A 24,977-nucleotide genomic window follows, 5' to 3' on the forward strand; every position below is an offset into this window, starting at 1 on the left:
GATTGACAGAGATGTGTCTATCCTCTGTTTAAATAAGGGTAACAGAGAGGGCTTTTGATACTAGGTTATAATAAAAAATTGGGTAGATCTCATTCTATGTGACTTAATATTTTACTTTTCCCAATGTTGAAATGAAAGTGCTTACTTTGTACAAAGAGAGAAAGTTTGACTTCTGTATACAACATCTTACGATAAACATTAAAAAATCATGTATGACCAGAAAAGGAGGTTGGCTTACTACTCAAAAAGAACAAAGGGTGCCAAAATTGACAGCTTATATGTTACAATAATATTGAAACAAAATAAGAGGAAGAACTATGCATTCTTTAGGGAGGGTATGGATGAAAATGATAAAGGGGAAGGCATGGGTACATCAGTGGAGGGAGTACACACACTGAAGATCTGAAGTATAAATTAGCATAGCGGGAGGAAACTATCAAGGCAGGATGTTTCTATTTAATGTCAGAAACTTTTTATCCAATTTACAAATTTTGATACTCGAACATATACCCCAGGACGATCAGGCAATGCACATTGATATCCGAATGATGTAACACCAGCAAGAAACCACCTGCTGTCCTCCTGGCACATTAATGGTCCACCAGAATCTCCCTAGAAAATGAAACAGAAAATAAAGTTACAAATATGGCAGCTAGGTTTAGTTTTAAGGTTTTCAGAAAACAAATTATATACTGAAATTCATAAATAAAATAACTTAGGATATTTGGCAGAAACAACACATCATATTACTGCTGCTCTGGAATAAACCTCAGAGCTATTTTTCTTATACCTGTCTTAAGTAGGTAATGATGTTAATGATGATAACAATAGCTTACATTTCTATAGGCCTTAAAAATTTCCAAAGTGTCTTTTTTTTCACACAACAACCCTTCCACTGGTAATTTCCTCATGATAGACTAGTTTGTATTTCAAATCTTCAGTACAGCCATGATTTCATCACTGTGGGTATAGGTTGAACTAGATACGGGGTTATTACCTTGGGTTCTGTGAACTTGTTTTTAAATTTTTTCAGATACCTTTATTTCAACATAACTGTTTTCCTTTGGCATCGTTTGTATATTTATACATTTAAAAACACTCTGAGATCAGTTCCATACGTTTTGCCAGCTAACGAAGCAGTCCATGATGCAAAAATATTTAAAAACTCCTGACCTAGATGGTCTCTGATAGCCCTTACAATTCTTAAATGATGTGATTCTAAAAAAAGGTATGATCCAGAAAATGTATAATTAGTGAAGTAGTGAGAGTCCTACATTAGTATCCATGGACTGTTAAAAGATTGAGAAGATCTCCAGAGTTTGAGGTAGATATTTTAAGGATAATTTGTGGGACAACATGTAGAAGAATCACACAGGATGAGAAGGTGTGATTTGCAACACTGAAGGCAATATGTACATTGGATGAGCTTATGAATCCACTGAAGTATTGAAGCACTCTAAAAACTAAAATGAATTTAATCAATGTTAGATTATTGTGTTTGGGTGGCATCAACTTAGGTATCTTACTTTCTCCTAGAAAGTAGCTTGCATTTGGCCAGTAGCTGGTCATTAGCAAATATCTTAATTTCTTTGAATATTAAACATAGCTAAGAGTGAATGAATGATTTGTTTTTAAATCATGCCCTTCCTGGCCAGATATATTATAAACATAGGTAGGCAGAGAGTACAGATGTGTCACAAGCATAGTTGAGCACATCTGGGTTATACAAGATTTTGAATTTTTCACAAGTATTTACACTAATGTTTGAGCAAGCTTCACTTCAATTCACCATCGAATCAAACTGGTTGATTGTTGTAGTGGCTCTAGGAAAACATCCAGATGAGATGCTATACAATGCTCTCTGCTTTTCTATATTTTAGCTACATGCTTGCCTGTTTTCCAACAGCAATTATTTTGGGGCAACTGAACCACAATCTTAACTCTGGGACAGTTTCAGGGGTTTAGAAACTCAGGCTTGCCCCATCCTCACTCCCAAGCTAAAGTGTAGGGACTTAGTTCAATGAGAAAAAAAGTGACGAGGCATTCAGTGCCTCTTTTCTTTTCTTTTATTACGTTCTGGATGATAAAACACAATGCAGCTACTTATTCTGAAATTGTAAGTAGTGATTTTAAATATTTACCTGACAGGAATCAATTCCTCCTTCTTCATAGCCTCCACATATCATGTTTTCAGTAATATTGTACTCCGGCATCTGTTGTTGGCATTTCTCATTTGATATAAGAGGGACTTGGGCTTCTTGCAGTATAGTAGCAACAGAACCTGCAAAAGTGTCAGAATATATCCAATCTATTAAAATGATCAAAACGCATTGCACAATGAACCACCATCAGCCTTATTTATTTCACGTATTTACTCTCATTATAGAGTGCTTGCCGAGTGTTTATATAATGAAACTAAACACTACAGCATTTCCTTTAAGGCACGTAATGAAAACCTTGTAGTCCATCTGTGGATTTTATCAAATGAATAAAAATAAAGAACTTTTTTTTATAAGGGCTGGGTGCAATGATGTAGAAAACTAGCTGGCATTTGGGTATTTTGAGTAATTTTGGCAGGGCAAAATAGAAATAGTGTATTCATGTGTTTGTAGTTTTTTTTAAAGACTCACAACAAAGACTTTGATTCATAGACATGAGTGAAAACTGTTCAAAAGCTGTTCTTAATCACCTGAAGAGGTGCTTACGTATAATATCATTCAGCCTTTTTAAGACTCTGTATATAAAACAGGTGTAGATTGTATAGAAGACAGAGCTTAGCCTACTACTATATCATGTACACGTCTAAAAGTAATCAGATTGTGATCTATACTGATGGGAAAAAAGAAATAAGATACACTGTGGCAAGAATATACTTCAGTGCCTTTTATAAAATGAATTCATCAACAGAAAAAATAAACCCAAATTTTTGGAAACAACAGTTCCAGGTGGGATTCAAAAGAAGCTGAAGAAGCAGGTGTCTGGCATTTCAGAGGTCGGTGATAACCATTTTCAAATTGGTTTTTCAAGAGAGCAATGAAGTTATGGAAAGAGCAATTCATATTAAAATCAGTGTGACTGCTGAATGAATGAATTCATCATTCCCAGTTGAGTTTATGGCACTTTTGTCTAGAAAACAGAACAAAAATATTTGTTTCCACTTAAATACAGAGATAACTTTCCATTTATTCTGAACATTTACTAACAGCCAGGAATGAACTCTCCTTGAGTGGGGATGGTGAGCCACTCAATGTCATCTGTTATAAAATCACAGATAGATTTACAGACTTTGTTATTATCATCAGGGAGGTGAAATCAATCTTTTGGCTACTTGTAAGCAATTCTGCTTCAATATTTGGTGGGAGAAAAGTCAGGTTTTTAAGAAAAGTAACTGGAAATTACCTCTGTATTTATTTTCCAAATGTAAAAACTTTTCAGTTATGTTCCCTATGAGGATTAATAATTAAAAGTTAGCTGTATCTATGTAACCCAGTGCTCAAGAATGACATTTCCTTAAGACTCTCCTCATTGTTAGGGAGAATAACCACTTAATGCTATATGCTTATTTGGTCCCAGAGCTGGTGAGAGCTTGGCAGAGATCTCTGTGTTCTGTCTTCCAGCTTTAAGAAAAGATGCATACAATTATAAATTTTCTTCAAAGAGAAGTCCTTGGAGGGAGAGAAAACTCTGGGGAGAAGGTGTCATGTAGAACAGCTAGCACCTCAAGCATGTCCTGTTCTGAGCCTGACACATGAGAGACTCTAGGGAGTTTCACTTTGGTTAGATCAAGGACTTTTTCAGTCAAGTTGAGATATCTCACTCCCAGTGGAAGTACTCATTCACTCTGTAAATTGTTTGCTATATTTATCTATGAATAAGCTTTTTGATTTGTTTGCTTGGATAAATAGATTTATTCACTATTCAGTGTATAATGATATTTGTGTAACCTGAATTTGGTGAGAAGGAAGCTTTTGGATATATAGCTTCAGACATACATCCCCTATAAGGGACAGTGACCTATAGCACAACTTGAATCTAGAAAAGCATTTTCCCTAGACTATTAATATTTAGGAAGGAAGAGAGGTATAATTCTAGCCTGGTACCTCCTTATGATGAGAACTCAGTGGCCCACTACATGGCCCCAATTTATTGTTCCATGCCTGCAAGGAATCAAGGTCTCCCTTGGAAAAGGGTGGACAGAAGGGCAAAAGACTGGAAATATTTATCTGTGCCTACGTTAGCCACATCTAGGCAGACTGAAATGGATACATATAACCTACATGGGCAAAACACACACACTACACTCACACACTTGTACACCCACAACTTTGAAATATTGTTTCAAAATCTCTAAGTGCTTCTATTCAGTTTATAAATATCAGTTCATCTCCTCAACAACAATAGTTGGCTAGGTAATTGGCACATTATAGTCAATAAAAGGAAAAATTTACATTTGACTGAATTAAATAGAATGGGCATAATAGTTTCATAAAATGTAATTAAATGCCACAAGAATGAAGAAATAATTAAATATGACTTGGTCATAAATCTTTTAAAATTATATTTTATTGTTTTTAATCAGAAAAAAATCTGCCTCTCTCCCACATACCATCCTCCTCTCCAACCTCCAAATTGAGAATAGAAACATATATAGTCAAAGCATATATAGTCACACAAAACAAATCATCCCATTGATCACATGCAAAAATGAATGTCTCATTATAATTCTGAGTCCTTCACCCCTCTGTCAGGATATGGATAGCATGTTTCATCATCTGTCCTCTGAAATCATGTTTGGTCATTCCACTAAACAGTTTCTGATTCTTTCAAAGGTTTTTTTTTATCTTTACTGTATTGTCATTGTATTAAAAGTTATCTTCATTCTGTTTACTTCACCCAGGTTTCTCTGAAACTATTCATCATTTCTTACATCACTAATATTTCATCACATATATTCACCATAACTTTTTCAGATAGTCACCAATTGATGACATTCCCTCAGATTCTCCTTATTTTTTAATCTCAAAAGGAACTATAAATATTTTTATACATCTTTAGAATCTGCTTTGCTTAGGACTAATCTCTCCCTCAATTTTCCCCCTCTTTAATGTCTCTTCTCTTCTTCCTTTTCCCTCCTATTTACTTGTTGAGTGAAATGTGTTTCTGTCCTTAACTCTGTGTATGTATTCTTCCCTCCTTTGACCAACACAGATGAGTGAAGTTCAAGTGTCATCCAGTCCCCTCACCACTACACCTCCTTGTTCGTATAGCTGTTTACTTATACACTCTGATTATGTGACATAATTTTCCCTAACCATCCTACGCCCCATTTGCAAATATATTCCTTTTCCCTCTCTTTCCATTCTTCTTTATAGAATGTAATTTTTATTGCATTATGATCCGAAAGGGATGCATTTAATATTCCTGCTCTTTTGCATTTGGTTGTGAGGTTTTTATGCCCTAATACATTATCGATTTTTGGGTAGGTGCCACATACTACTGAGAAAAAGTACATTCCTTTCTATTCCCATTCGATTTTCTCCAGTGGTCTCTCATATCTAACTTTTCTAAAATTCTATTAATCTCCTTATTTTTTTGTTTATTTTATTTTATTTTACTTTTGGTTAGGTTTATCTAGTTCTGAGAGGGGAAAGTTGAGGTCTCCTACTAGTATAGTTTTCAGTCCATTTCTTCCTATAACTGATGTAACTTTTCCTTTAAGAATTTGGATGCCATACTAGTTGGTGCATGTTTAGTATTGATATTATTTCATTTTATAGGGTACCTTTTTTTTTTTTTAGCAAAACGTAGTTTCCTTGCTCATCTCTTTTAATTAGATCTATTTTGTCTTTTTCTTTGTCTGAGATCATGATTGCTATCCCTGTTTTTTGTAAGTATAATAGATTCTGCTCCAGCCCCTTACCTTTACTCTCTCTGCTTCAGGTGTGTTTCTTGTAAACAACATATTGTAAGATTCTGGTTTTTAATCCACTCTGCAATTCACTTCTGCTTTAAGGGTGAGTTCATACCATTCACATTCACAGTTATGATTACTAATTGTATGTTTCCTTCCATGCTGCTTCCTCCCCATTTTCTTCTCTCTCTCCTTTCACCCTATTTCTCCTCAAAAGTGTTTGCTTCTGACCAGTGACTCCCCCAGTTTGTGTTCCCTTCTACCAACCCCTCCTCCATGCATGTTTTCCCCATCCCCTCCTATTTCCTTGTAAAGTAAGATAGATTTCTATACCCAGCTGATTGCATATGTTATTCTCTCTTTGAGCCAATTCCAGTGAGAGTAAGGTTTAAGCTCGTCCTTTCATGCCAGTTTTATGTGAGATAATCTACCCCTTTCTACTGCTCCCTTCCTCCTTCTCCCTGATCATTCCCTTTTCTCACCTTAATTTTACTTTTTTAGATACCATCCCATCCTAGTCAACTCATAACCATGCCTTCTATGTACACTCCTTCTATCTGCCCTAATAATGATGATGTTCTTAGGAGTTACAAGTATCTTCCCATGTAGGAAACAATTTAACCTTATTGAATCCCTTATGATTTCTCTTTCCTGTTTACCTTTTTATGTTGCTCTTGAGTCTTGTATTTGAAAGTTACAATTTCTATTTAGCTCTGGTCTTTTCAACAGGAATGCTTGAAAGTCTTCTATCTCATTGAACATCCATTTTTCCCCTGAAGGATTGTATTCAGTTTTGCTTTGTTATAATCCCAGTTCCTTTGTCCTCTGGAATATCATATTCCAAGACTCTGATCTTATAATGTAGAAGCGGCTAAATCTTGTGTTATTCTGACTGTGGCTCCATGATATTTGTATTGTTTCTTTCTGTCTACTTGCAACATTTTCTCCTTGGCCCGGGAGCTCTGGAATTTGGCTATAATATTCTTGACAATTTTCTTTTTGGAATATCTTTCAAAAGGTGATTGGTAGATTCTTCAAATTTCTATTTTACCTTCTCGTTCTAGGATATCAGTGCAGTTTTTCTTGATAGTTTCTTGAAATATGATGTCTAGGACCTTTTTTGATCATGGCTTCCAGGTAGTCTAATAATTTTTAAATTACCTTTCCTGGGTCTATTTTCCAGGTCAGTTGTTTTTCCAATGAGATATTCTACATTTTCTTCTCTTTTTTCCATTCTTTTGATTTTGTTTTATTGTTTCTTGATGTCTCATGGAGTCATTAGCTTCCAATTGCCATATTCTAACTTTTAAGTAATTATTTTCCTCAATTGAGTTTTGTGCCTTTTTTCCATTTGGCCAAATCTGTTTTTTTAAAAGGTATTTTCTTTAGCACTTTTTTGTGCCTCTTTTACCAAGCTGTTGACTTTTTTTGTGATTTTCTTGAATCACTCTCATTTCTTTTCTCAACTTTTTCCTCTACTTCTTTTATTTGATTTTAAAAATCCTTTGTGAGTGCTTCTAGGGCCTGAGGCCAATTCACATTTTTCTTTGAGGTTTCACATGTAACTGCTTTGATTTTGTTGTCTTCTAAGTTTGTGTTTTGATCTTCCCTGTCATCACAATAACTTTCTATGGTTGGGTCTTTTTTCTGGTTCATTTTCCCAGCCTATTTCTTGACTTTTAACTTTATGCTACAGTTGGGCCCTTCTCTTGAGGTGTTCCAAGCTTCACTTGTAAATCTCATCAGCCCCCATGGATTTAATTACCATCTCTATGGTACTGTACTTCCCCATGTATAAGACGCATTCTTTTCCGAAAAAAATTTGGGGTCTAAAAACTGGATGTGTCTTATGCAGTAGTTGTAGATTTTTTTACTTGCATTTCCCGCTTTTTCACGTTTATTGTCTTTGCACTCATTGTTTCGCATTTGTTACTGGTATATTAGGTTACGTTTTGCCACGTTCTGCCCAGAAATGGCTCAGAAAACATTTTCATACAGCGCTGAATTCAAGTTAAAAGTGATCCAGTTTGCAAAAGTGAATGGAAATCGTATTGCTGAATGTAAGTTTGGTCCTCCTCCAGTTGAGAAAACAATCCAAGACTGGCTACAGGAAGAAGAAACCCTACTGAAAATGCCACGGCAGAAGAAGAACATGAGAGGCAAGTCAGCAAAATGTCCTGAATTAGAGAGGGAATTGAAGATATGGATTGAAGAGCAAAGGGCAACTGGAATTCCTGTGTCCACAAAGATGGTTCAGCATGAGGCAAGAATTGCTGATGAAAAAGAAGTTACTGATTTCAAAGGAGGACACAATTGGTGCTTCAGGTTCATGAAACGGAATGGACTAAGCATGTGTATATGCACCAGACTTGCCCAAAAAGATGCCTGAAATCTATGAGTAGATGAATAAAACTTGAGTTCAATAACTTTATGTAATACATTTTTTTTTCAAATTTCAGGACCCAAAATTAAGGTGCATCTTATACATGGGGAAATATGGTAATTAAATTTATCCTTTCTGCCCCAATCTCTCTGCCTACCTCCAATCTCTCATCTCCAAATGCCTTTAAATAAACACAATAAACTCCAGTAGCTCTTTCTTTATTGCTTCCAGAATCCTTTATTTGGTGTTCAATGCCCTTCATAATCTACCTGCCCCCATCCCAGTCTCTCACCTTTCCCGTCTTCTTATACCTTACTCCCCATTAAGTACTCTTTGATTCAGTGACACTGGCCTCCTGGCTGTTCCACTAATAAGACACTCCACCTCTTGGTTCCAGGCATTTTCTCTGGTTGTCTCCTGTGCCCTCCTCTGCCCTGATTACTGACCTCCCTGGCTTCCTTTAAGTCTCAACTAAATCTGACCTTCTATAGGAAGTTTTCCCCAATCCCTTGTAATTCCAGTGCCTTCCCTCTTTTAATTTTTTTCTATTTATCCGGTTTACAGCTTGCTATGTATATACTTATTTGTATGTTGTTTCTCCCACTAGATTGTAAATTCCTTGAGGACAGGGACTGTCTTTTGTCTCTTTTTGTATCCCAGGGCTTAATAAATATTGATTGACTGGTTCTAGGTTTATGTTCTGAGCATTCCTTTCAACATAATAGCTCTTTATGGTGACATTATTTTTTTTTATTTGCTCATTCTTCTGGTCTATTTTCCAGCTTTGTACTTTAATTTTAGGGTGAGGATTTGAGCATTTCTGGAAGACATCTGGGCTGGCCCTAATTCTCTTTTGTTGGGTATTGAGTGTTGTGTTATTTCAGGCTCTCAGGGACAGCTCAGGCTAGAGATTTGCAAATTTTCAACACTCTTAAAGTGCTTTGATCCTGGGAAATACATGATCAGTACCCTCTGTTCTGAGTTTTGTAAGTTCTTGACCTGGGTTTAGGGCCAATCAGCAGTGGGCTGCTGGGAAGCTCTGCTTGTTAAGAAAGACAATTGCAGGTTTCCCTTTGGTCTGAGATTCCTGCCCTGATTATTCCTCTGCAGGCATCAGATTGGGCTACAGACTACAGTTATGGCTGTTTTGCTTTTGGGTTCTGAGACACACTGCTGTTGCTTAGCTTCTGAACTTGCTTCTCAACACACAGCCCAGGGCCTCCACTGGTCCCTACTAGAATGCCCCCTTTGGGCACATGTCCCCTCCTCAGTCTGTCCTACGTATGTGACCAGAAATTGGGTAATGAGCAAAAAGCTGTCACTTAGTGCCTCTTCCAACTTCTCCCTCTGGCTCCTGGCCAGATGCCTTCAGTGTCAGACCTCTATGTCTGTAGGAAAAATGACTCACTTACTTTTTCTTGGATTTTGCCAAAAGGTTTCAGTCTGGTGTGCTTTCTAAGTCTTTTTCAAGGAATCTGGGGGGAGGGGTGGCTCATGCTGTTTAGCTTCCTGTTACTCAGCCACCTTGGCTCTTTCTCCCTTGGCCATAAATTATTAAAGTAAATTGACTAGATTATGCATTTTTTCCTGGTACTATACAGCATTTATCTATTGCCTGAAATTAAGGAAATGGATACTTTTAGTAGCAATTAATGAATAAGTTTAAATGTATATTTTTTAAAAGTCAGTTTTATATGGACTTAAGAGTTTATATATTTTTAAATATAATTTATTTTTGAAGTATAAGTTGTGATCAAATACATTTTATTTTTAAATATGATATATAAAGATGTACAACCATGAGACATCTGGTTTTTTTTGTTTGTTTTGTTTTGTTTTGGAGGGGAGAAAGGAAGGCAATTGTGGTTAAGTGACTTGCCCAAGGTCACACAGCTAGTGTATCAAGTGTCTAAGGCTGGATTTGAACTCAGGTCCTTCTGACTCCAGGGCCGGTGCTCTACTCACTGTGCCACCTAGCTGACCCCATGAGATATTTTTATTCTTAAATTTCATATTTAAAAATCAGAAAAATTTTCAAGTGGGAGAAAAAAGCAAACCGCAACTTTTTAAGTTTAATTTGTCCTATCTTTCTAGCCTCATTATACGTTCTTCACCATCCTGCACTCTCTGGTCCTGCCAAACTCCTGTTTCTCCATTTCTTATACACAACACTCCTCTTCCCAACTTTGAATTGGCCTTTGCACTGGCCATCTCTGTTCCTGCAGAGTGCCCCCTCCTCACTTCCACCTCATAGAATCGCTCACCTCCTTCAAGGCATAGCTCAAGCACCACTTTTTAAGATAAAGACTTTCCTTCTTCTCTCCAACTGCTCATACCCTCTCCATATGCTGTATATATCTTGTTAGTACAAAGTTGTTTGCATGTTTTCTCCTCCATTAGATAGTGAGCTCTTTGCGAGTAGGGACAGTTTTTTTTGGTCTTTTTTGTGTTTTTAGCTTCTTAGCACATAGTGTGTACCTAACAAAGGCTTGTTGATTAATTGATTGATTAGAGATATAGATACATGACACATGAGCAGAGATGCAGAATGTATGATATATTTCAAGCAGTCTAGCAATAAAGAAATTAATTTAGAGCAACTAATTAGGGGTGCAGCCAATATGAAGAAGAAATTGAACAATTCTCCTTATTTCTCCCAACCCAACTCTCTGAACAGCTTTTGAAAAATGCTTCAAATAAAATTTTGAGTGTGATAACTTAAAATAAGTTATAGTACCTCATTTTCCAGCCCAGGACAACTTGGGAAGAATGTAAGAGAGGTCTGATGTGGACACTGGGGTGGAGGCTGCCTGGGAACCTGGGCAGGGGAAGCAGTTGCCAGCACTCATGGGGTGGAGGTGGAGAGCCATGGCAGTAGCAGTACCAAGAGCTGTAAGGGGACTACATTCCTGGTCAGGAAGATATTACAGAAGACCTCTTTGCTAGTACTGGATGCAGGACTGGGTACTATTTGGTAGCTCCTTCACCCATTACCAGGTCCAGATCCCAGTTCAAGGGCACAGATAAGGAATTACAGTTTGGTCACAAGGAAGCAGAGGATCTACCTGGGTAAAGACCAGAGCATAGACTAGGAGGATAGTGAACATACCTCTTCCTGGAACATATCACCTTAGAAGCACTGAAAACCCACAGGCCCCCAGATCTAATCATAGAAACTTAGGCTAGCTACCCCCTCTCCCACCCCCCAAAGTGAACAGAGACAGGCTCTTAAAGTCCAAAATCAAGAAATAGGCTATTAAAATGAGACTAGAACCACAAAAGAACCTGTCCATAAAAAGCTTCTGTGGAGATAAGAAACTTAAGACACAAACTTAGAAGAAGACAATAACTTAAAAACATCTAAAAGCAAAACCTCAAAGAAAAATGTAGATTGAACACAAACCTAACAAGAATTCATAGAGGAGCTAAAGAAAGATTTTTAAAAGAGTAAAAAACCCAATGATTTTAGAATAATTAAGCAAAGACTTTATCCCTTTTATAAAAAAGTGCACACACATATTTTGATTATGAGCATTTATCTTTGGATTTTTGCAGTCTCTTTCAACAAGGTTTGTGCATTTTAAACCTCAAACCAGTAAAAACTTTTTTGAACTTGCCTGTACTTCAGGCTTTACTTTGAATTGTTTCACACTGAAAGGGGTGAGTTGGAGCCAGTTTGAACTGGTTTGAGAGAGCCAATAGTTAAATTTTCAATGTGAATATTTGTACCTTGGAAATCAGGAAATACAACATATGAGGGCTTGATTTATTGTTTTGTTGATTGTCTAATATAAAGAGGGAGAAAATGATAATAACTTAAAAGTTTGTTGTGGTACATTTTTCCCCAGAGAATTAGTTATTAAAAATCTACTAGCATGTCCCTATCATTGGCCTTATTGGTTATCACATAACTATTCTAGTCAGAGATGTTGCAATTAGATGGACAGATGATCTTTAATTAAGAGATTTTTCTTTAATGAATTTTCAGGACCTCATTCAAAGTAATAGGATGTTTGGAGACCATCTTGCAAAGACTTGGCAAGATTTGGCAAGACTTGCAAAGATAAATATTTACTTTGGAAACTTTAATGGATCAATGGAGAACCAATTTAAATTCTTAAGTTCAAGATTTATTCTCTAGATATCTATAAACAGTAAAGTTCTTTAGTAGATAGATAGAATTGTGGAGTATTAGAGTTAGAAGAGGCCTTGCATATCATCTAAGACCAATCCTTTCATTTTTATACATGAGGAAAAAAACTCAAGGGAGTCAAAGATGAATTTATTGTTTTTACAGAATAGAAAATATGATATCTGGTCTTCTCCATGGCATTTGGTTAAACCAAACCATCTTTATTAAAATGGCAGACCCTTAGAAAAGTTTTGCTGGAATGATTTTGATAGAAGTATTTAATTTCTACTAATTAAAATATCACAATTTAATTTTGGTTTGGATAGTACTTTGGTGCTCTTAGCAATATTTAGATTTTGATTCCCCAACCTGATTTCATGACACATTCTTATGTGTCTTGAAATTTTAAACATATTCTCAAAATAACACTTAAAATAATACTAAACAAATATAACTAAATAAATAACACTTAAAATAACACATTAATTTAATAGTTAGAGAAATCCTTACGTGATTTTTAGGGAGAGTAGGGCCTGGCAAAAATCACACAATATGGTATCACATCTTAAAAAAGGTCATGAATCATTGCACATGAGCACATTATTAACATAATCTAGCATAATTATGTTTTTATGATTATACTTTTATAGTTTAATAATTTGTACTTTTATAGTTTACTATGCATTAGTAAATCTTTCTCTGAATTTGATAATTTACCTTGATATTTTATTGTGCCCCAGCCAGCAATAAAACAGTCCATTCCATCAGGAAAGACTTGACTTGCTTCAGGTAAGCAAATAGGTTGAATGTAATCTGTCAAAATAATTAAATATATGTAAACTCTGAAAAAGATATTTCATATATCTAATTCACATTTTCATGGTCCTGATGAATAAATAGTTTTTGGAGGTCAATTGTTTCAAATTTACTGAAAAGAGCTTTTGATTTTGCCCTTTTAAACCAGCATATTTAAAAAAAAATCATGCTAAAACAAAAGGATTTTAAAGTAATTACACAGAATTTGAAAATTGGAATATTAGATCTTGTTCTGGTTCACCTTACCACCACCCCCTCCCCCTTCTAGTCACTATAGTCAGTTTATAAGCAACAAGTATGATGGAGCAGTAGTAGGAAGTAGGATTGCAAAGGAGAACCTAGGAGTCATGCATAGACTACCACAAAGAGCAAAGGAGCATAATTTACAAGTTGTATCATATATTAACCCAAATTTATATCCTGGTAATGTGCTAAATCAGCAGAAGCCATCTAGGCACTGCAGTCAGGGTCTTTTGTTCTTATATGTAAATCTCAGACAAATTCCAGATATCCTTAGTAAGACCAGCAGAACACCAAATAGTGTTGATGAAATGATTTGGATATGTCAATCAACTAACTCCGAGGTGGCACAGATAAAAGTTAGTCTTTCTCCCCGCAAAATATCCTATAAAAATGAGACCTCGATCTCAGGCTCCTGAGCATTCTTCCTTCTCCTAAGGGTCCCTGCCGCTTGAGGGCTCCCAATGCCAATACACAATTACAGTAAGTAACTCATGCCCTCCCCATCCTCTTCCTCACAGTCTGCCTTCACCACCCCATCCCTTGTTCTCATGCCCTCTGCCTCTGTACCTTTGTCTATGCCTTTATGTGCTTTTGCCCCAACACCCTCTATGTCTAAATAGGCATAAAGTGTGATTGATTGCCTCTCTGTTTCTAGCTTCCAGTCATAGTCTTTCCTGGAGGGAATCGCATGTGCCGATCCCTCTTCATAATTTCACAAATTAATGATCAATTCACCATCTAATCCCTCAATAAGAAATCCCTCTGCAACATACCTGAGAAGTGATCATTCAGCCTTTTCTTAAAGAATTTCAGAAGGAAAACCCTCTATGTTACAAAGTAGCAGATTTAACTATTAGATGGCTCTAATGGTTAGGAAGTTTTCATAATTAAGATTTGATTCCTCCATTAGAATGTGAAATCCTTGAGAAGAGAGACTGTTTTTGCCTTTCTTTGTATTCACAGTCCTTTCACCCAATAAATGCTGGTTACCTTGATTTGACCAACTAGTGGATAGAGCACTGGGTCTAGAATCAGGAAGACCTGAGTTCAAATGTAGCCTAACACTAGCTATGTGACCTTGGGCAAATCACTTAGCCTCTGTTTGCCTCAGTTTCCTCAACTGTAAAATGAGAATAATTTAAACCTATTTACCTCAGTTCCCCATCTGTAAAATGAGCTGGAAAAGGAAATGGCAAAATGCTCCAGTATCTTTGCCAAGAAAACCCCAAAGGGGGTCATGAAGAGTGGGACACACCTGAAGCAACTGAACAACGACATCCTGGCAGGGTTGTTGGGAAACTCGAATGAGATATTTGCAAAGTGCTTAGCATAGTGCCGAGCACATAGTAAACGCTATACAAATGCTACTTATTATTTATTGATTAATATGAGAAGATAGTTACTATGTCACCACTTTCCCCACCCTCACTTCCAGTCTCCTCTTCTTCAGGATAAAGATTTGCAATTCTTTCCAAAATTAATTCTTTCCATCTCATGGTAGAGATGTAGTGGAAAGGATGTTGGATTGGAGTCAGAAGACGAGGCTAAGAATCCCAGCTTTCCCCATTTAGTATCCGTATGACCTTTCATAAGTCACTTAATCTCTTTGTACCTTAATTACCTCATCTGCAAAATGATGGGGTTGGACTTGATAAGATTTAAGGTCCCTTCAGGTTTAAAATCTAAGATCCTATGACATGGTCTCAAAGACCTTTCATCTTTCCCTGGACACTCATGATTTCATCACCATGTCATTAAAATGTGATTCCCAAAACTGAACACAATATTCCATATATGTCTGAGAACGGAAGAATTCACCTCCTTATCCTGGCCACTGTGCTTCAACTCAATGTGGCATTAGTCTTTTGGATTCACATAAGACTCTTTTGATTCAAAGTCAACTTTCAGTCCAGTAAAACTCCTAGAACTTTTTCAGATGCATACCTGTCCAGTCATTAGTTGTCCATCTTGTGCTTTTTTGAACCCAAGTTTAAGATATTTATTTCTTTACCTATTCTATTCTTCTGTTCTAGTTTCATCCATTGTATGCTATTCCCTATTATCTTACTTGTTGTCTTAGATGTTAGACATATTTTTGGATGCTAATTCTGTGATTCAGCACATTACATATCCCTTTCTTAAATATGACACACAGTCATTCTTTAACATATTTTTCAATGTTTTAGATCTATAGCACATTTGAACAGTCTGGCCATTCTGAACTGATCTAACTACACTACTTAGGACTATACTTACACACATTTCTCCATCTCTTCCACAAGAATAGCATGAAAGAAATTGTCAAATATTTTAAAAATCTAGGTACATTATGCCTACAACATTTCCTTGATACATTCAAAAATAATGTCAGTCTGATGTAAAAGAGGGTACTCAGTGAGACTCCAGCAAAAGCTTAAGTCTTAGGGGCTGAAAGACAGCTACATTAAAATATAAAGGGGAAAACTTTTGGATATAAATCCTATATTCCCTACCTTAGAAAAGGTTTAAAGCTTGTATACCTCAATGGCAGGTGAAGAGGCCAGAGAGACAATGAACTTGCCTTGAGGACACAGACTGTGTTCATACTTTCATCCCTGGTCAGTCATCTACCTAAAATTCCCAAAGGAGTTTGAGAAGCAAAACAGACTGAACTGAAACTAGTGTCTTACTAAGAGCAGGGGCTTTTTATTTAGGTAAAATTTGTCCATCAGAGAAGTAAGGCTTTTCCCGTTTCTGGCCAACAGGTAACAAACAATCTCAAATGGAAGCTCTGAGGGAGAAAAAGGGAGACAGATTCTGCCAATCGTGTTTTATCGATTGCTGCTCACATGGTGAAAGAGCTAAAAGTTCTGGCAATCCAGGGGAAAGGTACATGGTAACACTTTATCTAAAGATATCACATCACCACACAGGACAAGCCAGTTGCTGAAGGTAGAACGAGACTCTCTTCCCTTCTCTCCTCTGATACTGCCATCACCCTGGTACAGTCCCTAATCTCCTCACATCTGGACTAATATAATAGTCTACCATTCAGTCTTCCTCCCACAAGTCTCTTCCCACCCTAATCCAGCCTCCATTCAGCCACCAAAGTGATTTTGCTAAAGCACAGGTCCAACATGTCACCCTGTCTCCCCACTCACTAAACTCCAGTGGCTCTCTGTCCCTTCCAGGATAAAATATAAAATCATATCCTAGCTCCCGAACCCCACCCCCTAATCTTTTTACACATTACACCCTGCCACACACTCTTCAGCCCAGTGACACTTATCTCTTTGCTGTTTCCTGAATAAGACACTCCATCTCTTGGCTCTGGGCATTTTTGCTGGTTGTCCCCCACGCCTGAAGTGTTCTTCCTCCTCATCTCCACCTCCTGGCTTCCCTGGCTTCATTCAAGTCCCAGTTAACATCCTACCCCCTATAGAAAGCCTTTCCTAATTCTCTCTTAATTCTAGGGCCTTTGTTCTGTTGATTATTTCTTATTCATCCTGCACGTAGCATATTTATGTATAGCTCTTTGCATATTGTCTCCCCTGTTAGATTGTAAGCTCTTTGAGGGCAAGGACTATCTTTTGCCTTTCATTGTATATTCCAAGCACTTAGCATGGTATCTGATACATGGATAGGCATTTACTAAACACTTATTGACTGATGGCTTTGAAATGTCCAACAGGAAGTTGATGTGAGACTGGAACTTAGGAGAGAAAGTAGGGCTGAAATCCATGATAACCGAGGTTCCTGAAGGAGAGAAAGTGAAGTGCCTAGGAGAGAAGCTTGGGTTTTTGTTCTCTCTGTCTCTCCTGTCTCTGTCTCTCTGTTTTTCTGTCTCCATTTTTATCTGTGCTTGTGTGTTTATATTTCTTTTTATGTTTGTATATTTCTGTACGTCTCTTTTTGGGTGTCTGTCTCTCTCTGTACTGTCTCTATGTATATGTTCAGCATCTGTGTATCTGTCTCCTTTCGGTCTTCTTGTCTCTGTTTCTGTCTTTTTTCTGCCTACCTGTCTTTCTGTAACAAGCAGGTGTTAATCTTTAGGGCTCCCCTAAATTATCTAAAATCTATTGTAATTCTGAGATCCTTATATGATCTTTTCAAATTATTAATGCATATTAACAGATCTCAACATCTCTCCTCATTCCTCTTTCAGGTGATTCTCTTTTAGTACTCACATGAAGAATTTTGGAATATCTTTTAATTTAAACCAATATCTCATATTTAAATTGCATATTTAAAATGCTTCCCGCACGTTATAGTGAATGTGTTATTTCCATTTTGCAGATGAGAATACTGAGGCTCTGAGATATCAGGTAATCAAGGTTTCCTGACCCCCAAGTTCAGTGCTCTTTCTATTATGCCACACATATCTCAATCAACATGAAGTAAGCCTCCTTCTAATCAAACCTATAATTCTACATACTTTGAAAAGTCACCACAACATGAAAATCTTCTAGTACTTTGTCTCAATTACATAGTACATGCCTAGTTTGTGCCGTCGGCATTCTGAGCTCTTTAGCATATAGATCTAGGATTTCTATATATTAAGTTCTGTAAAGGCTCTAACATAGCTAGAGGTAGGCAAGTCACATATAAGTATTTGGTTCCTTTCTTTTTCGTATTTTGTTCATTTGATTTCACTGCCATATGAAGCTCAAAACTTGAACTCTGCTTGATCACTTTTGGAAAATTACTGTCAGGCACCTTAGTTGAACTAATCAAATAATTTTATTTTCTTTACCCAGTTATATTTCTCATAATGTCTATGATTAATTTCCATATTTTTGAATACCAAATTAATTAATTTAGATAAATTGTTTAAATAAATTCAAATAGAGTCAATTTACATAATGACTTATATAATCATTTGTAATGATTTTATTTTATTTTACCTGTGTAATTCACTTTGGATTCAAGATGCATCAGGGCAATGTCGCTGTCCTTTGTCCGCTTATTGTAATGTGGATTTATGATAATTTGATCAATCAGCTGAATTACTGTTTGGGGATTTGTCAGATTCGATGTACTGTGAAGGCCTAGGACTGCTTCCCACCGAGATGTTATTAAATTCCTCCTAGAGGGATAAAAAAAATACAATTACAGTGCACCCTGCTTCAGGCATCTCTCTATGCTGCTCTTCAAAGATCTCCATTTATCAATGTTCTTTCAATTCATTTGATTCTCTTAAATACCTGGTAGCTTCTGAATGCCCCCAATATTAGATGCTGCCACTCCTTTCAATAAGGAATGTGGGCCCCAGATTTAAAGCATTTAGAGGTGGCAGCAACAGCAAATAGTTGAAAAGAACCAGGCGGAGGACCACAAGGAAACTTTCATGACCCCATACTGACATATTTGGGTACATAGTGAATGTCTGAATCACAAGGCTTAAATATGTTAATTGAGGAGTTTTTGTATTTATAATTTCATGACATAAATAATTTGTTATATACCACTTAAATACATCCTAAACTTTCTAAAAATGCGGATTAAATACACTAGCATATTACATCTTGAACATGCACAGGAATTCCTAACAGTATCGTTAATGAATAGCTTCATGCCAAAGAATCGTTGGTGGGCTTTTGGAATTAAACAAACTTGGAGTTATTTACAACATACACACACCACACAAGGACTTGTTTGGAATGGATGAGATGATGATAATTAACAACAGAAAGAAAGCACAACCGCTCAATTCCTATCTTGTTTTCTGTGCAAAAGAGTATGACTTTTACATTATAAATGACAAACTAAAAATGACTAACAGGAGCTTGATATCTGAAATAATTGAGGCACTAAGAGTGCCTTTGATGAATTCAAGTCACCTGGATAAGATACATGCTGAGGTCTTGAAAGAACTGCCAGATGTGATTGTGGAACCATTGTCTTTGAGAGATTACAGAAAACAGGGGAAATATCAAAAAATTAGTGAAGGGCAAATGTTGCCCTGATTTAGAAGAAAAAAAAGTATAGACCAGTGAACTTGAATTTGACTCCTGGGAAAACTCTAAAAAGGATCATTAAAGAGATGGTTGGTAAATAACTAGAAAAGAAAGCAAGTATTAGAAAGAACCATCATGGCTTCATCAAGAACAACTCATGCCATATTAACCTAATTTCCTTATTTGATAGAATTACAAAACAAGTAGATGAGGGATGCTGTAGATGCCTTTCGCCTATATTTTAAAGAAGTTTTTGATAAAGTATCTTATGCTATTCTCATGCAGAAGATGAAGAGCTAGAAATCAACTGATAATATAATCCAATGGATTCAGAAATGGTTGGATGGTTGGATTCAAAGAGTGGTTGTTCACAGTTTAGGGTCAACATCGTAGGAGTTCTTTAGTGATGTACCTCAGGAATTTGTACTTGGCCTTACGCTGTTTAACAGTTTTAGCAGTGACTTAGATAGTGGTGTACATGGTATACTCATGAAATCTTTAGATGACACAAAGTTAGAAGGAACACATTGATTGACACACTAGTTGATAGTCAGTATCCAACTAACACTAACACACTTACACAGACATAGAAGCCTCAAACTTACCCATATACACAGTGTGCTGCTGTGACCAGCCACTCGTTGTTAATAAGAGAAGCGCCACATATATGGCGTCCATTGAAATACAGAGAAACCATCCAGGGCCATGCACCTTCCTTGGCATCATTTCCACCAACAATTTTAGGGTTGGTTTCTCGAGCTACTAGTTGTTTCCCACAAGCTATTAAAAATAAAATGGGATGAAGGAAATAGGCAATATAGTTAAATTGCTTGGGGTTCCTTTAATAAATATTTAATTATTAAAATATTCTTTTAGGTAGTATAAATTGAATAAAAACTTGGATAAAACTTGAAAAATACTTACGTTTATGATTGCAGGACAAGTAAATTAGTAAATCATTAGAACATCTTTCACTGTAACAGAAGAATAGTTATTACATTTCAAAAATTTGAATATGTTATAGATGTATGAAGTGAACGTTCAGTCCTTTCAGCTGCATCTGACTCTTTGTGACTCCATTTGGGGTTTTCTTGGCAAAGATATTGGAATGGTTTGCTATTTCCTTCTTCAGCTCATTTTACAGATGAGGAAATTGAGGCAAAGAGGGTTAAGTGACTTGCTCAAGGTTGCATAGTTAGTAAGTGTCTGAGGTCATATTTGAACTCAAGTCTTCCTAACTCCAGACCTGGCACTCTATCTACTGCATCACCTACTTGCCCTTGGGGTGTAGATGCATACAAAAGTTTTAAAGTATAACACATTAATTGTTATCTTTTTCTTATAGAAATGATTACATTGTGTAAAGATTACCACAATGAAATATAACCAACATGATTAAAGCCATTTATTCTATAAAAATATCCCTGTATGTCAAAATAATTTTAAAAAGCCAAATACAGCAATTGAAATTAGGAAAATACACAGGACAAATGAAATTTTAAGTGTCAAATCTACCTACCATGAGAGGGATCAGTATATCATAAAGGACCGAAAGTACTAAGATGCAATGGGATATTGCTATACTGCTAAATCCCCCCATTTCACCTGTAATTTTCATTATATTAATATGAATGACTATACCCATTTACTTATAGGCTGGTCATCTCACATGCTACTTGGATAGAGTAATTTTCTTTTTTTTTTTTTTTTGCTAAATAAGTAAATTAATTTTTAGTTTTCAAAATTCACTTTTATAAGATTTTGAGTTCTACATTTCCCACCCCCCTTCCTTCCTCCCCAAGACATCATGTAATCTGATATAGGCTACACATGTACAGTCATACTAAACGTATTTCCACATTAGTCATGTTGCAAAAGAAGAATCAGAACAAAAGGGAAAAATCGTGAGAAAGAAAAAACAAAAAGAAAGAAAGAGAAAATATTATGTTTCAATCTACATTCAGATTCCATCAGTTCTTTCTCTGGATGTGGATAGCATTTTCCATCATAAGTCTTTTGGAATTGTCTTAGGTCATTGTATTGCTGAGAAGAGCTAAGTCTATCAAAGCTGGTCATCACACAATGTTGCTGTTACTGTGTACAATGTTCTCCTGTTTCTGCTCACTTCACTCAGTGTCAGTTCATATATGTCTTCCCAGGTTTTTCTGAAATCTGCCTGCTCATCACGTCTCATGGCACAATAGTGTTCCATTACATTCATTTGCCACAACTTGTTCAGCCATTCCTCAATTGATGGGCATCACCTTAATTTCCAATTGTTTGCCACCACATAAAGAGCTGCTGTAAATATTTTTGTACATGGGTCCTTTTTCTTTTTTTTATGATGTCTTTGGGATACAGACCTAGTAGTGGTGGTATTGCTGGATCAAAGAGTACACACAGTTTTATGAATTTTTGGGCATAGTTCCAAATTGCTCTCCCAAATGGTTGGATTAGTTCACAACTCCGCCAACAATGCATTAGTGTTCCAATTTCCCACATCTTCTCTAACATTTATCATTTCTCCTTTTTGTCATATTAGCCACTTACAGTAATTTTCAAGGAGGAAAACAAGCTGAAATCCTCAAAAAAAAGGTCATCCATATGTTACTGGAGAACAAATTTTGCAATATATCAGGATAGAGACTGTGCCTGTAATTTCACTGATACAGGAAAATTAAAGGTGAGGAAACTATACCAATGTAGATTGGCATCTTCTCTGCAATATACAGTTTTAGAGTATTACCTAGAACACTAAGAGGTTAAATAACTTTATCATACTGAAACTATGTGTCTGATATAGAATATAAACTCAGGTCTTGACTTTGAGGCTAACTCCTTATTGTCCTGATGTTTCACTCCACAGAGGATTACTATGCTCAGGAGAGGGCCTCTGCTGTCTGAATGATAAGAAAAAGACCTAGATAGAAAGATAAAAATATGGCTATAGATAACGATACACACATAGAAGTGGGTACACGTGTATACAAACACACACATGTGAATATATATCACTATATATATGAACATATTTGTACATGTATATCAGTGTGTATACATGTGCATATGTCTATAAAGACAAAATATGTATATATGTATCAATAGATATTTATTGAATCATGGCATATTAGAGACAGAAGATGATTAAAAAAATGGCAAAAACAGTTACTACACTCAAGAAGCTCAGTACTAATAGCACAGGCAACATGCAAAAACTGAGTGTACATATTATACACATATTCTCTATCCATCTATCTATCTATCATCTATCTATCTATTTATCATAAAGTTGAGGTAAATTCGGAGGCAAGGTACTACCATTAAGGGAAAGGGAAAGAGAAGGCATGGGAAAGGGTAAAGGATTTATATAGAATTTATATTTATGTATTTATTTATATTTATGTATTTATTTATATTTATATAGCACCAACTATGTGCTAAACACTGCTAAGCACTTTTTACAAATATTATCTCACAATCTGTGAGGTAGTTGCTATTATTATCCTTGTTTTACCATTGAGGAAAATGAGGTTAAATGACTTGCCCAGGGTCACATAGCTAGAAACTTGTCTGAGGCTGGATTTGAACTCAGGTCTTTGACTCCAGTCCCAGTGCTCAATCTGAGTGACTAAAAAGATGATAATGATGGTGATAATTCATTTTTGGCAAATGGCCTCATTTTTTTTCCCAGTGAAATTTACAGCAAGTTTCTTAGTTAAAAGAGTGGAGGGATTAGGAGCCATCGCAGGTTCAAGCAGGAATGAAAAGATTTAGAATAGGAGGCAAAGCCAAAATGGAGGAATAGAATGATGCAGTACAGCGGACTCCTTCCTGCCCCTCACCAAACTCCTTAAAATAGATCTAGAAAATGCACCAGACCAAATCCTGATGGGAAAATCCAAGACAAAGCCATAGTGAATTGTTTTTTTTAGTTCAGGTTGGCATATGGAGGCAGACAGAGTGGTCTGTGGATACTAGGGGTGAGGTCTGACCAGGAGCACCTTGAGGAGTACTCTGTATGCAGGAAGGGTCTGAGGCTGAGTGCAAAAGGAGGTCCTTAAGCCATGGTAGGCCACGCTTAGGTTCATACTTTGGCACCTGGACTACAAAAGGTGCTGACAGCTTTACTCCCCACTATCTGATTCTAGGTTACAGAGTAGGACTGATAAGGGGTATCTATGGGGTGAAAACAGGGCACTTTTTGTGGACTGTGCCTGGGGGTGTTATGCCTGAGTAAGGAGCACTTGCACAGTACACTAAGAAAGGAGCAGGTTCAGAGGCAAGCAGCAGCAGTGTAGCTCTGAGGTTTGCAGAGAGACAACCATGGCGAGAATTTCAGACCAAAGAGGAGGTTGCATTTGTACCACTCTGAAACAACAGAGTTTCTCAGCTGTCTACTATTGCATAGACACACATCCAGATCAGAAACTTTTGGACCTCAGACCAGGGGACGACAATCAGAATTTGCCCTGGATCAGACCATTTCAGGACTGCTGAAAGCTTACAGGAACAAGTCTGAATTGTACTTGAGATCCTGGAATAAGACAATACTCAATAGCCTAAGAAAGCAGAAACAGGACAAATCAGACCTTTGCTTTGGAAGTTCTCAGAGCCTGGCCCTGTCAGAAGTCAGAAAGTAGGTTGGAAGAATGAGCAAACAAAAAAAGGATCTGATCATAAAATATTATATTGATAAGGATGATCAAGACATGAACCTAGAAGAAGAGAATAATTCCAAAACACCTACAAGCAAAGCCTCAAAAAATGACCAAAAATTTAATGAGAATACTTGGAAGAAAAAAAAGGCATTTAAGAAGCTTTTTATAAATGAAATGAGAGGTCTAGAGGGAAAATTACAAAAGAAAGGAGAGATAGGGAAGAAAACAATTGGAAAAGGAATTAACTGATATATAAGAGGATATAAAACAGGCTCCCTGGAAATTAAAGTAGATCAAATGGAAGCCAATGATTCCATGATGCAACAAGAATTACTAAAACAAAGTCAAAAGTCTGAAAAAATAGAAGAAAATGTATGGTATCACATAGTAAAAACAACTGACCTGGAGAATGGATCAAGAAGAAAAAATTTAAGAATCATTGGACTATCATAATGTCATGGCCATAAAAAGAGCCTAGACATCATATTTCAAAAAATCTTTAAAGAAAACTTTCCAGAGCTCTTAGGACCAGAGGGCAAAGTAGAAATAGAAAGAATCCTCCTTATGGAAGAAATCAATAGATGAAAACTTCCAGGAAGATTACAGTCAAAACTCAGGGTGTTTTGCACTCTGCAAGTAGCTAGGAAACACGAATTCAAGTACCAATGAGTTACAGTTGAGATAAAGTATGATTTAGTAACCATCACTATCAAGCAGCAAAGAGCTTGGAATGCCACAAATAACATACCTAGCAAAACCAAATATAATCCTAAAGAGTGTGTGTGTGTGTGTGTGTGTGTGTGTGTGTGTGTGTGAAATGGATCCTTAACGATCCTTAAAGAGGACTTGTAAACCTTCCTCATAAAAAGACCAGAGCTGCAGTGAAATCTTGAAGTTC

General features: G+C 36.5%; 1 protein-coding gene across 1 annotated transcript in view; it reads right to left on the reverse strand.

The window, feature by feature from the left end:
* Positions 1-462: 462 nt before the first annotated feature.
* The window catches only part of TMPRSS15 (transmembrane serine protease 15), a 142,171-nt gene continuing 117,656 nt past the window's right edge, over positions 463-24,977 (reverse strand). The window contains exons 20-25 of the mRNA XM_036746715.1: positions 20,346-20,395; positions 20,027-20,201; positions 18,369-18,550; positions 13,144-13,239; positions 2,142-2,281; positions 463-612 (exon numbers count right to left, since the gene is read on the reverse strand). Of these exons, the coding sequence (XP_036602610.1) occupies positions 463-612; positions 2,142-2,281; positions 13,144-13,239; positions 18,369-18,550; positions 20,027-20,201; positions 20,346-20,395 (793 nt within the window). The remainder of the gene's footprint in view (positions 613-2,141; positions 2,282-13,143; positions 13,240-18,368; positions 18,551-20,026; positions 20,202-20,345; positions 20,396-24,977) is intronic.

Source organism: Trichosurus vulpecula, chromosome 2 (genome assembly GCF_011100635.1).
Source record: "Trichosurus vulpecula isolate mTriVul1 chromosome 2, mTriVul1.pri, whole genome shotgun sequence".
NCBI lineage: Eukaryota > Metazoa > Chordata > Mammalia > Diprotodontia > Phalangeridae > Trichosurus > Trichosurus vulpecula.